Source organism: Paroedura picta, chromosome 10, assembly GCF_049243985.1.
Source record: "Paroedura picta isolate Pp20150507F chromosome 10, Ppicta_v3.0, whole genome shotgun sequence".
Taxonomy (NCBI): Eukaryota; Metazoa; Chordata; class Lepidosauria; order Squamata; family Gekkonidae; genus Paroedura; species Paroedura picta.
Window position 1 is genome coordinate 42,440,106 of NC_135378.1, and position 17,017 is coordinate 42,457,122.

At 42.4% G+C, this 17,017-nt stretch overlaps 1 protein-coding gene across 4 annotated transcripts in view; it reads right to left on the reverse strand.

Annotated features, from left to right (window-relative positions):
* The window catches only part of GALNTL6 (polypeptide N-acetylgalactosaminyltransferase like 6), a 542,786-nt gene that overhangs the window by 20,906 nt on the left and 504,863 nt on the right, over positions 1 to 17,017 (reverse strand). For 3 of the 4 annotated variants that reach the window (XM_077353585.1, XM_077353586.1, XM_077353587.1), the window contains 2 exons: positions 14,514 to 14,621; positions 5,236 to 5,457 (listed from right to left, as the gene is read on the reverse strand). In XM_077353585.1, coding sequence (XP_077209700.1) covers positions 5,236 to 5,457; positions 14,514 to 14,621 — 330 coding nt within the window. The remainder of the gene's footprint in view (positions 1 to 5,235; positions 5,458 to 14,513; positions 14,622 to 17,017) is intronic. The other variant, XM_077353588.1, reaches the window with a different exon arrangement.

Below are 17,017 nucleotides of genomic sequence, written 5' to 3' on the forward strand. Positions count from 1 at the left end.
GTCATTCTGTTGTTCCATCTGCCCTTATTTTTAGACAGGACAGTGACCCCTGAATAATGTATATGGAAATGGGGCATGAGAAACAGGCAAGAAGAGATGCATCTAGGAGAAGCGCTTACACTTCCTGAATGTGCCGTATTTATTCAAAAGGAAGGCACGTCTGAATGCAAGATGAAAAAGCATTATATACAGAAATATATTTATTACTGGGCATAACTGTAACTTGTATGTAGATGTCTGCTGACCCCCTTCTTTTTTGATGGGACACGTGGAAAAAAGAGTTTGTATTTGTGTAAGGGGCCTAAGAGCAGAGACAGTTCATTGCAAGCAACCTAAGTTCTGTTTTTAAGCAATGATCAGATCATGAGCTAGTTAATCGTAATGAAGAATTCATGAACATTTTTATCCCTGATTGTTGTCAATTGAAAAACAAGCTTATGTGGTATTAAAAAGAATACCATGCATCTGTTCAGTCTAGTGGTATGCAGGCGTGGCAAACACTAGCTGGAGCTTCTCAAGCAGTGGCTAAAATATGTAGTAAATCAAGTCAGAAATTCTGCCCACTTGAACCATCTATTCAAATAATGTATTGTCCTTGAGTATCAAAGTTGGTGCCCTGATTCACTCGTCAGGGTCACTGCAGTGCAATCAAAGAAAGCTTCCATTCCCTACCAATGCACATAATGCCTTTCGCATTACAAATCCCTAGTGACTTGAATGCACAAGTGTCTGTGTTGCAATACGAAGCTTTTCAAGGGTGCAAAATACACAAGAAGGAAGGTCATTCTCGCCCTCTACATGTAAAGCAGAACAGAGACTGACAGATACAATTAAGAGAGCAGTATGTATTCCGGGCATCAGCATTTATAGACTGAATGTCTATCAAGGCACTTTTAAAGTTGATATCTAATAATCTTTTTAAAAAACGCCACATATGTGTGAGGTTCTTCATGCAAACTGTTAACAGGGAGAAGGCACAGAAATGAACTAAGGAGGGACTGAGATCTGTAGCATGGACAAAACATGGAAATCTTCAATTGGTGGGAATGTGAGCGACACAGAGGTTGTGAAACATTCAGGAATCATTTTAAAACATCATTTACCAAGTAAGGGGGACTTCTTTAGTGGAAGAAGTAGCCCACATAGGACAGAATCCAAACATGGAAACTAACTCATTTTTCTTATGCAAAAAGGGTGCCCAGTTCCACATATTTTCTATAGCATTAATAGAACTTTTATATGTTACGAGCCAGATGTGCTGGGAACAGCGGAATATAAATTTGAACAACAATAATAATTTAAAAAATGCTCAATTTACTCCTGATTTTCTTGGGAGCCAATCCAAAAGCACTGAAATCAGGTTGGGTAGGGTTCTTCTACAGATATGCCCACTCTGTGCATTTTTACAGTTGTGGGGTTAGTTTATTTTCTTCTGCACATGGCTTAAATAATAAGGATTTTTCAAGGGGAGCATGCTGTCATCATCACAGTATTAATGGTGGTATTACAGCATCTTCCCAATTCATTTTAAATGGCCCCAAAACATTGATACTACATCCATGTAGTAGCTTAATGCTTTCATTTAAAAAGCGTCATTGTACCCCCTCCCACTCCCCCTCCCAGAGATATAAGGGAAAAGGCACATATTTGGCTATATATATCTGGCTAAGGACAAAGCCAGAAATTTACTTTTAAAAATGAAAACTGCAAACTGAGAGAATCTGCTTAAGCTATCATTACAGAACTACAGCAATATATCTATATTTTAGGCACTTTTAAACGAAGACATGAAATCACTCATCTTTGGCGGTGGAGGGAAAGTAGTTTAACAATGATGCCTGTGCAATCACTGAAAAGTGGACTGGAGGTGGGTGGGGCCCCAATCAAAACATTACACACTAGGAAAAGGCTGACTCAAAATTGGCTTCCAAAAAAACATCAGGGGAAAAGTGGTCTTGAAAGATCTGGGGTGGGGGGAGCAGGTGAGGAACAAAGTGAACACTAAAGGCAGAAATTGCATGCGGAAATCAAGATAAATTGAAGCAGATGAAAACCCCCATGTGGAAAAGCTCTGAAAGAGAATTCAGACAGCCCTCTCACATAACCACTACGTGACAGGATGAACATTCAAGTATGCAACTATATTCCACTTGTGCAAAACTGTCAATTGCACATTCAGCTTTCCAAGCTTAAGTAAATTGTCCATAAGAGCAGTGTGGAGAACGGCAATGGCTGGATGAGAGGGACCAGTCTGAGTAATGGCCAGGATGCTGTGCTGCATGCGGCTTATTATTTTGCTTTTACATTTTGTTTATTTTTTCTTTACGCTGTACTTTTCTCCCTTAGGGAGACCCAAAGCAGCTTGCCACATTGTCCTCACACCAAAGCAGGGATTTGAGCCTGGCTGGGAATGGAGAAATGGGGGCTCTGTGGAGCCTGCTCACTTTTCCTGTGCCCACTTGGGGGTGGAATATACACCATTAAAAAAAAATGAAAGGAGTGATTCTCATTCATAAGTAAGATGGGTAGCAATGAAATGAATGCAAGCCATCTGCCATACCATTTAATTCATCTCCAGTGATGAAAGGGCAAAACAGGAGACTAGATGGACCATGTATCCTCCCAGCAAAGCACGGCTAGAATCACAAAGTGACCAAATGCTGCAGGACAAATTTGGCAGTTTTCAAACCTCATTTCAGTCTTTACAAGAATATGGACTATCAAGGAATTGCTAATTTGTTCCAGAGGGGTTTGCAAGAAGAGAAATGAAATTTCATTTGCTGTTTACATATTTAGTACTCAATTTTTTTTGAAAAACTGCTCTCAACCTAGCACAAGCAGTGAGTTTCATATCTATCCTCTTCAAGAGAAAATGGGGAATGGTCTGAATGACAGCCCAGATGGACACGTAACAGATTCCTAATGCTCACATTGACTGAGAGTGTTTTAGAGAAGCTGCAAACAGGACATATATTTCCTCTATTTTCAGTTAACTTTTTAAAAATCTACTGACTTTCAAATGCTCATCAACATCAAAGATCGTTCATGAATCATTAAGTGAAAAACTCCAATCACAATATTGGACTGAAACCAAAGGCATTTGAAAGCAGCATGTGAGAAAGAGTGGCTGCTTGTGTGTGTGTGTGTGTGTGTAAATCTCACACTTGACTGTAATTTAGGCTGTGCTAAGAGAGTCACATTTTCAGACACATTCTCCCCTTCCGTTCTTAAGACAGTTCTTCATTGGAAAGGCAATCATCCATTGGGTGGAATGGAAAGGAATAGACGAGCCTTACTGCAGAGGAAGAACTTCATTGCCCTCTTACATAGTTTCTTTAAATGGAGAATATGTGCAGAATGTCGTTTAAAAAAAAAAGCAGGAATTTTCATGGTATGCCAGATGTCAAAGCCTGCTGTTGCCTGTTTCACAAGACAAGTCCTGCTGCATCCACTCAAAGGTCTGTCTAGTCCAGCATCCTGTTTCTCACTGAGGCAATTAGAGACTTCTGATCACCTTCCAAAGCCCATAAAATCTCATGATAGGTGTAGCCTCCAGCTTCACATGGTTGGGGAACAACACAAGGACTTTGGATCTGTGCTTCTTGGATGCACATCAGTTCTTTTCTGCTTGCATAAATAAAGATTGATTGATTGATTGACTGACTGAATGGCACTCATAAACTGTCCCATGGAGCTGCTATTGGCTCCATTAAACAAACTGCATTACTTGCACATTGCAGTGGCCAAGGGTTTGTGGATGCAAAAATCGGGGGTTAAAGCAGTGTTTCCATGAGTGCTTTGGTCCCAAAAAGAAATGAACCAGTATGCATCTGGGAAGGCCAAAACTCCCAGCTTGGTGTAGTGGTTAGGAGTGCGGACTTCTATTCTGGCAAGCTGAGTTTGATTCTGCACTCCCTCACATGCAGCCAGCAGGGTGACCTTGGGCTCACCACAGCACTGATAAAGCTGTTCTGACTGAGCAGTAATATCAGGGCTCTCTCAGCCTCACCTACTTCACGGGGTGTCTGTTGTGGGGAGAAGAAACAGAAGGCGATTGTAAACTACATTGAGACTCCTTCTGGTAGAGAATAGTGGCATATAAGAACCAACTCCTCTTCTTTTTCATTGCACATATTATACAAGGTCCTTTTGTTATTCACCAACAAACACAAAGACAGTAGGAGCTGTAGTCTGGAGAGGGGAAGAAGCAATCACCTGTCATGTGTTTTTGTGCCTATGGACTAAGGTCATTCTTTAATCAGCATGCATTTTCCCCTTCAGGTATTTGAATTATTTAATAAACAAAATATATTGAATGAGCAAACTGAAATTGAAAATTCTGGTTTGCTTCCATTTGGATTTGAGAATCTAAGCAGCTGAGCACATATGCCTCCCGTAGCATTTCTCCCAGAAATCATTCTGGGATATGTAATAAGGAGAGGAAATAGATAACCTGTATTCAGAAAACAGTTTCTGTGATGACTACATCTCTCCAAAATGGCACTTTGAGCAAAGAAATTTCTTCCTGGCTCCAGTTCTGAATCATATTTTATATTTCTCTGGGAGCTACCAGGTGGGGAAAAGCTAGCAGGCTGAATGCATGGACTGACCTCATATTTACAATCTCACTTTGTTTTTCTAAAGATGGTGTTTCAAATGAAAAAGTGACTTAAAAAAATCGTTAGTCAATACTGATTGGTGTAAAACTGCAAGAGAACTAAATATTTTAAAAGTAGAAGCTCACTGGAATAACATCTCTATTTTTAAACATATCTTTGTGCAAATCTGGGCAAAAGGTGGCGGTGGTGCGGGGAAGCTGCCTAGAAACCAAGTCATCACTCGGGCTCAAAATTCCTTTCCATTTTTGTTCAGATGCCAGAGGGGGCACAATGTATGCAGTCTATCTATGGCACTCTCCAAAATCACCGAGGCCTAGAAATAAGCATCTGCACATTTGGAAAGGTGTCTTTACTGAGCATGCAGTGTGTCTCCAGAGTGCATAAGATAATGATAATGGAGGCTCCATATTTCAGGAACAACAGTCCCTCTTCTGACGGTTGCTTCGTAGGTGGTTACAGTTGCTACCAGCTCCTAATGACCCACTAGCCATAGAAGTCAGAAGTAATTTTGTGAAAGCTTTATCATAACAGCAGCAGCCTTGCTGGAAATGCAGCACTGCCCATAAAGAAGGGACCATGCTGTTAAACTGAATTGTGTTCAAGGCATTTTCCTCACCTCTCCCCAGGAAGCAGGAGGGGGCTCCACTGGCGGAAAGTATTTCGGGACATCCCAAGCCACTGCAGCCATGAACCACTTGAAGTCTTTGCACTTCAGGTGCTTTCGAAGCTCCTTCTGGGCTGAGATGTCACCGGTGGAGAGATGTCTGTACTCTGGCCGCCTCTGGTAAACGTACTCGGCAAACTCGTCCATCCACGTTTCTGCCACGCGCTTCAGGTTCTGAGCAGCAGAAAGTAGCAGTCAGTCAACTCTTGACACTTAGCCAGATTTTACCATTGGCACCCATGGAAAATTACAACATGCCATTTCCTTATCCAGTTTTGGATGGTTGTGCATTAAGCAACGAAAGCCTCTCACATTTAAATGTGATCAGAAGCCTGATAAAAATCAGACTGATGGCTTCATTCTCCTTTTTTAAACACTTTGCTGCAATTACTGAAAGGGATTTAATTAACTAGATACAGTAAAGACCTGGTTAATTATCTCAATGGGATCTTGCTGCAAAGATCTCTCAATTTTTACTTGATTTTATGAGTCGATATTCCACATAGCTTCTGTTCCGAAACACTTTGTGTTTAAGATCTGTTTATTAAATAAAGTGGCATAGTCTTTTGTTCCACATGATGCCTTTCATTTAAAGCCTAAATATCCCTGATACTGCAAAGAGTATTTGTAGAACAAGACTCTATTTTGCATCTCCATTAGAACGTAACTCACTAGTCATTATCCTCATATGAGATTTTGCTTGTTCTGTGCTGGAATGCAATACACAATACTTCATGTGTCGAAGTTTTGACGGTTAGATATAAAATGTTCCTTTTTCATTTCTCCCTGTAGCAATCAGAATGTCTTAGGTCCTTTTAATATGGACTCTTTAATGCTGCTTGTCTTCTGAAAGCAAAGGTTTTGCACACCTTGAGAATAAAGTGACACAAGACCAAACTCCATCAGATCAAAGGGTTTTGGAAAACCTGGATTAAGTCTTCATTAACTGTGGGAAGATAGCATCTTAACCCTTAGAAAAAAATCAATTTGGCTCCAGAAGCCAAAGTGGGTTAAAGGGGAAATAGGATGGGAAAGACACTTGGAAAGGCCATGCCAGGACAAAGACTTGTGCAATTCTCCTATGATTGGAATGGATGACTGAATGAAGCTGGAAGGGAATGTCTGATCTCTCCCCACAGCCTTTTTGAGTCATCTCAAGCATGATATAAACAACAACTAATAAGAAGTAACTGAAGATTGGCCTTTATTCTATTTCCTCCATTATAAGGGGAGGATCCCCCCCCCGCCCTTTCATTTGGCTGTCAGAAGGGGGGAAACAAGACCATTTGGCAGAAAACTGGCCAATTCAATACCCTCCAACTCTTACAATGCAGACATAGGACTTCTGATTATGGCCACAATTTCATTCTTGCCTTTCAGCATTTGCAAACATATATGCATGTGTGTTTGAAGCACTTGTGCAGTATGTCCATATTTCCAGGGGAGGCATGTGAAAACATAATGTACCCCATTTCTCTGAAACATGCCGCCCAGTTAGATATCCTTGCCCCTCTTTGATTCCTTCCCTGTCAACCTCCTTTAACCCATTCTCTCCCCTGCATTCCCCTTCTTCTCCATATCATATGACATCCAAGTCAAATGGCACTACAAATAGCATCTCCTCCTTCTGAACACGATTTTGGCTCCTTCACAGTCCCTACTTCATCTCACTAGAAACTTAGTTCTTTATTTTTATACAACAACAACAACAAGCCTAAAAATACAATATAAGAAGGGAAAGTGCAAAAGGATCCACTGCTAGTGAGAACAAAGGGAAAGATCATGCTTTAGACATAATACATTCACGATTTCTCATGGCAAGATGTAAAAACTTTGCTACTGGTTCAAGGGGATATTCTTTAAACAGCATGTTTACAAGGAAATGCAAATTCAACTTGAATCAATACAATGAGAAAACCTAATAAGAGCATCTAATTCCTCCCCTTCTGCCATCTCCTTATTAGATGTTAAGGTGATCTAAGAAACAAGGGATTTTCAGATTCAGCACTAATTCTCTCACTTCCATTATCCAGTTATTACTACCACTGAATAATTAAATCATTTTAAATAAACAGATGAGATGCTATGGTAATTTAAGCATACCAAAGTGTGTGCCCATGAATTGGAAATTTCTGTGTTTCGTGGAGGGTTAAGCACAAGTCATTCACAGTTTCTCCTGAAGGCTGTTTTTCAACTGAGCTGTGGTTTGCAGCCTTGGACACAGTGTGGGCTGTCAACTATACGCTATAGAGCTCTGTAAGTACATGCTATGATCCCTTTCCATAGAATTCCACTCCATGCTTTGCCCTCTACTATTTCTCTTGTAACCTGAGGAAATTAGACCGGCCCCAACTATATCAAAAGCATTTTTCAGCACCAGCTCCATTCCCCTGGAATGACCTTCCTGAGGCTGTGCTTAATATTTTTCAGACTTTGGTTTATTGGTAGGGTTACTTGGGGTAGGGTAGGGTTTTCAGTGTTATACTGGGAGGGCCAACCCCAGACATGTTTATCATGTAGTCCTCTTAGTCACCATAGGCAGAAACGTAGTACACAAATATTTTATTAACTGAAATATCGAGCAATGTAAATCCTTCTTCCGTGCACAAAGCAGCATTGATAGGTCGCAGTTTCCTGTGGTACATGGACACTCTTAAGAGTAAAGCCTATTTATTTTAAACATTTATATCTCACTTCTTAAATGCACTCAAATAGTGTCATGAGATAAGATGCCACCATGAAACAAACTTAATAATGGTTAAAATATAACTCATTCCAAAGAAAGGATCAAGAAATAACACCCATACTTTTCATGGTGATTTCAACCCTTTTCATGTGAGGTTTATACCTAGGAGTAAGGGCCAATTTACATATTCAGCAAAACTGGGCTACATCATGGCTGTTGGGGGAATCGTATTTCTGAGTTTTCAGCCAGGGGTGGGGGTGGGGAAAGCACTTGCCTGCATATAGAAAGCTAGCATATCAAGCACAAATATATACTCCAAGTATCCCCCCTGAAGAGCACTCTGCTCCACTAGTGCCAACATGCTGGTGATCCCCGGCTCCAGAGAAATGCACCTGGCCTCAACCAGAACCTGGGGAAATAAGTTGTCAGTTCAGATCTGGGCCCCTTCAGAACTGTCAAAGTTCAGAAGGGCTTGTAAAACTGGGCATATGATTGAGGCTAAGGCTAAGCACTTACTGACATCTGAATGGGCCCCCTGCCACCCCACTGTCTACATGCCCCGCCAGCCTGGTGTAGTGTTAAGAGTGTGGACTTCTAATCTGGTGAGCTGGGTTTGATTCCACACTCCCCCACATGCAACCTTGGGATTGTCACAGAACTGATAGAGCTGTTCTGACCGAGCCATAATTTCAGGATCTGTCTGTTGTAGGGAGAAGAAAGGGAAGGCGAATGTAAGCCACTTTGAGACTCCTTCTGGTAGAGAAAAGTGGCATGTAAGAACCAACTCTTCTTTTCCATCTAAGCCTGGGTGGAATTTTGATTCATCTGTCCCCAGCTTTTAGCGACATAGCATGTTTTGTTGGGGGTTTGTTTTTAATATTGTTTTAAATGGATTGTTTTATCTTGTATTAAGTTTTAGAAATAAAAATACAAGAACAAGAACAAGCCAACGTTTTTATAATGGATGTGTTGATATTCTACATATAGTGTTTGTTAATTTAAAAAAGCATTCAAAAACACAAATTCCCACTTGTGGTGTGAAGAAGTCTATACCTAGAAATACTTTAGCTATGAATTAATGGAATCAGTAGCTCATTCTAATCAGCAAGACCATTCACATATTCTGAAACCAGAAGATGGTGTTACTCAATCATTTTCTCTGTTCTCACTAGATGAAAACTGTGTTGTCACAGACACTTCTTCATCCTCATCCTCCATACTAATTCTGTCAGTGGGGATATTCTAACAATGAGGCGAGACATCATAAACCCTCCCTTTCAAAATGCCATTTGCAGCCCTTGTAATATTTCTTTTATAGAACAGTGGTTACAAAACACTGAGAGACATCTTCTGCAGATGGAAAGCAATATCAATCTCAAAATCTGTATTATAAGATAATATTTCACATTCCTCTCCTGTTCGGCTTCCAGTGTTCATTTAGAAGCTGTTCCCCTGAATTGTATAAATTTGCTTTGCATCAGGCATCTGAACAAAGCTAGATGTCTCAAAGCCAATAAAACATATCCAAATACAAAGGCTGTGAGATACAGAACAAATGAAGCAGATTTCAGCTAGTATAGCAATACAGGTACTACCTACTTTGTCTCCAGCACAGAAAAACATTTAATGCTTTCAGGAATTGTATGAGTGCAATTAGAAATGAGAACTCTGAAGTCCTTATTCCTAGATGACTTATGACTCACATCCAGCTGTTGCAGTTTTATAGGCAACAATACCACTTGATGCTTCTCCGAAATTTTCCAGCTATTAGATTTCAATAGGTAGGATACAGGAAGACATGGGACCAAAAGTGGGGAAAAGGAATGATATTCATTTGCACATCTGTTTCAGATCATTGTACCACAGAATTCTTCACGATCATGTGACAATTCCATTGGGCCTAGCTGCAAACAAATGCCTATAGCAGACCGGTCCTCTTGAACACATTAGACAGAAAATCCAAAATGAATTGTGCTGTATGATTGTGTAATCTTCCAGTCTTTTATAGTTCCAGTATCTGATGTACAGCTATCATTTGACATTGATCTAGTATGTATTCTGTACAGCAGCGGTCCCCAACCTTTTTATCACTGGGGACCGGTCAACGCTTGACAATTTTCCTGAGGCCCGGGGGTGGGGGTAGTCTTTTGCTGCCTGAGCCCCTGCTCCACTTGCTTTCCTGCCGGTGCCCCTGACTTCCCTCCGCCTGCTGGGGGGCGCTGCCAGCAGCAGCTGAGCAGTGCCACGCTGAGGGGGAGCCCCAGCCATGGCAGCCACTGGAAAGCACCAAAAGTGAGCCGGCGGCAGAGTGGCAGGGCAGTCCCCGAGGCAGCAGCTGGGGAGGAGGAGGAGCTGCTGCCCGGTACTGACTGATCCACAGACCGGTACTGGTCTGGGGTTGGGGACCGCTGCTTTACAGAATACAGCAATGTGTATACCTCATCAGTAGAGCCCACATTCTATATAAGGGTCAAACTGAGCACTGGGAGCAGTTGGGGACTGACCACTGAGTCCTGCTTATAGGAGAACTGCATGGCAAAGTAAAACTAGAAGAGGAATTCCTGAGGAAATGAGACCTGACAAAGAGGAGGAAAGCAGGGGCCAAGTAGAAGAGAGGATCGACATGAGATCTAATACTTATATTCGAAGCTCAGTTATATGTATTTGGATGCCATAATGCATATACAATTCACTGAAGCACATCAAGAAGCAATCATGTTAGCGAATGAATCAATTCCCAACACCTGCCAGTCCAAAACATGAACGGTAAAGATTGCATGGGCTAATGTGGGGTAAGTGGGCTACATATGTCAGTATGTTTTCATATTTTAATTTTGCTCTGCTTCCTCCTGCTTCTTTAGCAAAGCTGTGCTTAATACCACTTGCCAAACAAAGAGCAATTTACAAGGTATGCAGTTTTGTCTTCGATGACTGATCTGAAGGAAGCAAAATTGTGCTGAATTTTTATTACGCCTAATTTTCCTTCCTTTGTGATTTAGAGATCTGTCTACTCATCACTTGTCATTTACTTTATAGAACATATTTGCAAGAGGGTGGCTTGATGTTCCCAAGACATCATTCATAATGTACAATCTGCCTGAAAGGGAAAGCGGGGGAAGTAATAAAGTTATAACAATTTGTGCAGGGTAGGCAGATGGGTAGTCACTGAGATGTGATGTGACACACATATGTTTGCATATCTGGCAAAATAGGTTAGTTGATTGCTGTTGGGGGGCATATAGCTGAAGGCAGCCATATGATGGCTGTCAACAGCACCAGACAAGATGTGGGGGCCCTGACTATATGAACAGAGAACTCTACATGGGGTACAGGTATGCAGTGCCTACAATTTACATTAGGGTGGCATTTTGGAAAAAAGGCTTTGACACACACCGTGATCCAATATGCCTACTGTTCATGGGAAAATCATACCGTTGACATCTCCATGCAATCTAGCTGAGTTATGAAACTTCTCCTGGTGTCTCAAGAGGAATCACCTGGGGGCTGTTGGCCGTACATTTCCTTGCTTCCTACTTACTTGTTTCACATGATTCCCCCAGCTTAAATGCTCACTAATTTTCATTTAGCTTTCTTTGCTAATTAATAAGTAATAATAAGTAATTATGTGTATCAATAAATAAGAGAGACTTTCCTTACAGTTATGAACAAAAGACTAAAGGACATGTTGCACTGAAATACAAATATGTGGCTGCTTCCAAAGACTGGAAGAAGAAAAGTGATAAGTGGGGAAACAGCTTAATCTTTTCCTCACCTTCTATTTTCCTTGGCAAAGATCAAATAAGAAGTGAAGTTGGGAAGTAGCGGGGTCAGAGATTATCTGCATGACATCACCAAAGAGTGGGCAGAAGGTGAGCCAAGCATCATGAGCTGAGCTGAAAAGTGAGAGAAGCTGGTTGGTGGACCTGATCCAGGACAGCAAAGTGGATATAGAATCATACAAAATAAACTTCAAATTTTGATAAGTAGTGAGATGGGATGGGGCAGGCATGGGCTGAAGCTGACTACATTTGGATGGGGGGGGGGGATGATCTACACTGAAAGGAGAGGGCAGTAAGAGCCGCATCATAAAGAGGAGACAGGGGGCAATTGTTTTCTGGGTGAGGAATAGAAGACAGAGAGCAGAAGAAAGATGAGCAGAGGCAACAAATGGGATAAAATTGGGACAGAGAGTACAGATGAGTGATAGCAGCCATTGGCAGACTGACAGCTGGAGGAATGGGAATAAACTGGGAGTCCCAGGATTAAGACTCAGGGACAGATGGGAAGATTTTTCCTGGCACAGCAAAAAGAATCATAACATATATTGCAGCTGATCTATTGGAACCTGTGAGCCTCTTCCTCCAGTACGGTAGTAACCCCCAGAGAGCATGAGACCACAGAGGAAACAGCTGAGACTGGCTTCTAGCTGTCTTCTTTTTGCCTGTTCTATGTGGATTTCCAGGTCTCAAAATGGTCCAATTTTTAAATCTTTTTAACTCTGCTGGGCCACTGTTAAGGTAGCTGGGCTGCTCCTTCTCTGTCTTCAAGCATGCTTTTATTAAAGTTTAAATTACAGTCACACACTCTCCTCATGTGGCAATGCCTCATCATTTTGGGAGAATGCTGTGATTGTTTTAAAATGTAAAACCAGCACATCTGAACTGACACATCCCCTCTCCCACTGCCCCACCACTGGGACTACTTCCATCTATATGATCCTGGTACTGGGCTGGGACAACGTGAGCAAGAGGAGAGAGGGGTTAATCAGGCTCAAAAAATTAGATGCTTCATGGGAAGCTTCAGTAGAAAGTCAGAAGGGTATAAACAAAATGCGCTACTGCAAAAAAAGATATCATGAGGGAAAGGACTCTTCTTCTGATGCCCCCATTCGTTCTGTCAGCTGTGCAGTAGTGGAGTGATAACAGCTGAGGTCAAGCAGCAGCAGCTGGTGCTGGCATTTAAGAGCCAAAGATAACAAAGGTCCCTTTCTGTTGCAGGCTAAAACAAAAGATCCCTTTCCCCTTTGGGATGATAGCTTGGGAACAGATTGAACTGCAGGTTTGTATTGCACATATTTTATAAAAGCAAACTTATGAGATCACTTCTGTAACTCAGCCTCCTTAGCATGGCAGTTAGCTTAGGAGATGAAGCATGGAGGGACTGGCCAGTCACTCTAATGAATTTCAGGTTCTCAAATGGAGACTGAACTTGCTGATTTAGGAGGGTTTCCTGCTTACTCCCATGCAGATCATGGCAATCTGTGCCACTGGCGAGTGAGTTGCATGGATATGTCTGTGAGTTGAAAGAATAATGTCAGAGGCATGGATGCCTTCCACTAAGTCACTAACCTGAAGACTTGGAGCGCAATATTAAACAAACTTACTCTGAGTAAGTACATGCTTGGGAATATGGTGCATGTTTGCTTTAAGAAACAGGCCTGTATCTGCAGCACACTGCTTATCTCACTTTGCCACGCTCACTCTACAACTCCAGTGGTTTAGAGAGATGTCCACTGAATCCTGTAGTGCAGCTTCCAGAAAAAGAAATCTGAGTATGCCTGTTCTTCATGCTAGAAGGCATTTGATTTTTCCAAAGCTAAACATGCTGGATTTAGGCCATTTTAACAAATCTAGTTGCAAATTATGTTTGTCCCCCAAAGCTTTTCTTCTACAAAAACAGTGTCAGATCATTTGGTACTCAGAAATATGGAGAAAGTGTAGTGCAGCTGTCATTTTTCAAATAGTACCGGGCCATGGCGGGGGGGGGGAGGTGTGGGTCTGCGTCTGCACATTTGCGGGTGCCGGCATCCATACCTCCCCTTTGCAGCGTGCTCCCGGCGCAGCGAATGCCGCGCTGCAGGGGGGAAGAGGGAGGCACACCTGCTGGTTTGCTGGCCATGGCGCACCGGTGCCTCCCCCCTGATCCCCAGCCTGAAAAAGGTTGGGGACTACTGTTCTAGAGGACCATGAGCAAGATGCCCTCAAGTTGGCCCACCACTTGGTGCACTGCTCTCTTGCATGTACAAACATGCACACTCACACTCCATCAGCAGGAGGCCAATCTCTCCTTACAGCCCCTTTGGGGTTGATAAGTTTAAAAGGCATCTTAAAGAGTTCTGCTCCAGGAACATGAAATCAGAGATTCTTCCAGAGATGCTAACTTTCAGGTGGGACCAGGGTAGTTCTCAGAATTAGTTAATTTCCAGACTACAGAGATCTGTTCTCCTGAGGAAAATGGATGCTTTGGAGGGTGGACTCAATGACATGGTACCCCACTGAGGTTCCCGTCCCCCTGACTCTATCCCTACATTTTCAGTAGTTTCCCAACCTGGATCTGGCAACTCTACCCTCCATCCCCCACCAGTGGACAGGAGGGACCTGACAACCCTATTCCTATGGTAGAAGATGAGACAAATATTATAGGCTTCAGCTAGACCCTGGCAGATATTACACCATGATGACCTTTAATGCTGGCTCTGCTTGTGCCTAAAAACAAAGTATCGGACATATAGTGTCAACAGCTTACAGTTGAATATTTTACTTACTCTTGCTAAGCTGGTTCCAGATGGGACCTTGTAAGGGACATACTTCCTATAGATGTGCCCAACTCTTGAACATGGAACATCAAACATGCCACCTCCACACATCCAGACCTGAGGCAGAAAAAAGAAGGAAGAGAAGAGACTGACCATCAAGAAAAGCTATTTTTTTGGAAAGGCCCATGAGAAACCAACAGCTGAAAAGAAAGAAAAGCATATGAAAAATTTATGCCATTCTGTGCCTACTCCTCTTAGAATGGCTCTGACTGGGAAAAGCAAGTCGTTGTTTTGAAGGATAAGATGGCTCATAAAAATAAGTATCTTAAAAAAAAGTTTGCTAAATAAATGGAAAGGCCATAATTAATACAACTATCATGTTTGCTTTATACAAAACAAATGCAAGGCCTTGCTCCATGAATTTCTAAGGCAAAAAGAACTATGGAGAGCCTCCTGACAAAGCGTTTGCACTTCCTTGCAGATTAGTGTAACATCTTTTGTACTTTACAAGTAATACAAATGTCATGGCCTATGCTTATGGCTCTTATGGAAGTAAATATTGTTAGGTGCGAAGTCGTGTCTGACCCATCGCGACCCCATGGACAATGATCCTCCAGGCCTTCCTGTCCTCTACCATTCCCTGGAGTCCATTTAAGTTTGCACCGACTGCTTCAGTGACCCCATCCAGCCACCTCATTCTCTGTCGTCCATGGAGGTAAATGGCCCAACATAATTACGCCTTTTAGAAAGAAGGAATGGAAAAGTTGAAGAGATAACAAATGGTGTCCAAGGGATGGTACACTTTACTGATTACATTTGTTCTTGAAAATTAGTACTACGGCTGTTTTTAATCTTTTGAAGAAAAGCCTGATTGACTTGAGAAGGAGAAAAAAAAATTAAGAGTGCACAATAAGCATGCATTTTACTGATGAACGTCTTACAAGTTTTAAGTCAAATAATTACGTGTGTAGCTACAGTTCCATCGTAAACATCAGTGGTTTGACCGAAGACCAACTTAGATGTAATTGCAAGACACACCAAGGCCAATGGGTGTTTTACAGTTGCCCGTTACCTCCTGCCAATTGACAGGGAATGAAGGGGGGGCACTTACAGTAGTGGGGGGGGGAGGCTCAGGCAACATCACCAGTGACATGTCTATGTCATTCCTGGCATGAATCAGAAATGTTGCAGCATCATGTTGCAGTATCAGGACAATGCTCTTGTATTTGTGCAAAAACTGTATGGCTAAAATGGCTTCTATCACAGAGTTTCTGCCCAAATACCATCTGGACATTGCTTATGTAATGTCGTCACTTCCAGTGCATGATGAAATAGACATCTCTGGGAGTCCCCCTGCTAGTCAAATGATTGGTGTCAACGGGTGGGTTGGGGACCACTGTTCTAAATGCTTGTGTTTGTGGGGGGAGTAATTCTCGGAGAAAGAACCTGAGTACAAGGCTTCTTCCTAATTCCCCAAATCACAACAGTTTGACTCTATTCTCAGGGCCATTTCGCACTAGTTCAAAATTGCACAATGGTTGCAAATTGAAATTGCTATTAATTTGCAGTTATGCACAATGTTGTTGACAATCTGCCACACTCCTGAAACCGATCCGCAAAAAGCGCTTTGTTGTAGGGCTTTCAGGGAAATCCCAAAAAGTGGATTCACCCTCCGGAAAGCGCTACACTCTTGCAACCAATCTGCAACACTAGCGGGAAAGTTTTGTGCATTACCATTGTTGCGGTTTCTGCAAAGTCCCTCCCCCTGGCTGTCTCCTCTGATCTTCCGACGAAGCGATCGCCATTTTTTTTCTCGGAGCGAGTGGAGATCAAGGCACCGGCAAGCCTTCGTTTACCCAGCAAGGCTTCCCCGGCTGCAGTCCCTCCCCAGAGCTGTTTTAAGTCCCCAAGCACCACACAGCCCGTTTGCTGGTTTATTTTCCCTTTATTTTTCACTTTATTTTCAGCTGAAAATTGCGCCCGTGCGGGGGGGGGGGTGGTTTCACTCGGGGGAAGCGTGGCAATGATGAAACAGCAGCTCAAACACCACCTGCTAGCTATATTGGTCTCTCCGTTGCAACGAATCAACGCAGATTCGTTGCAACGTTTTTTTTTTAACCTGTCTTAAAGGGAAAGGGGCTTTTGGGGAGTATGATAACAACCGCCCATTGGCTGCTCGTTTGATTGACGGCCAGGGGCGGGACAAAGCTCGGCAATATTGCTTCCTGGCTAGCGATTTTTGCCGAGACCGGAAACCTGTGGGAAACGATAGAAACGCAACTGGATTCCACTACAAAGGCAGGTATGCATAACAACGAATTCCACTATTTAAAATGGCGTTTTTTTGTTCCGCAACCAATTTGCAACATAGATCCTGGTGTGGAATGGCCCTCACTATCCTCAAGGCCCTGATCCAGAGTTCGGCACTGCAAAATGGGATCTACTTGTCTATCATACTTTTACTCCATCCTTTTATCAACTAAGTTTAGAGTAGTACCAGGGTTACAAAGACT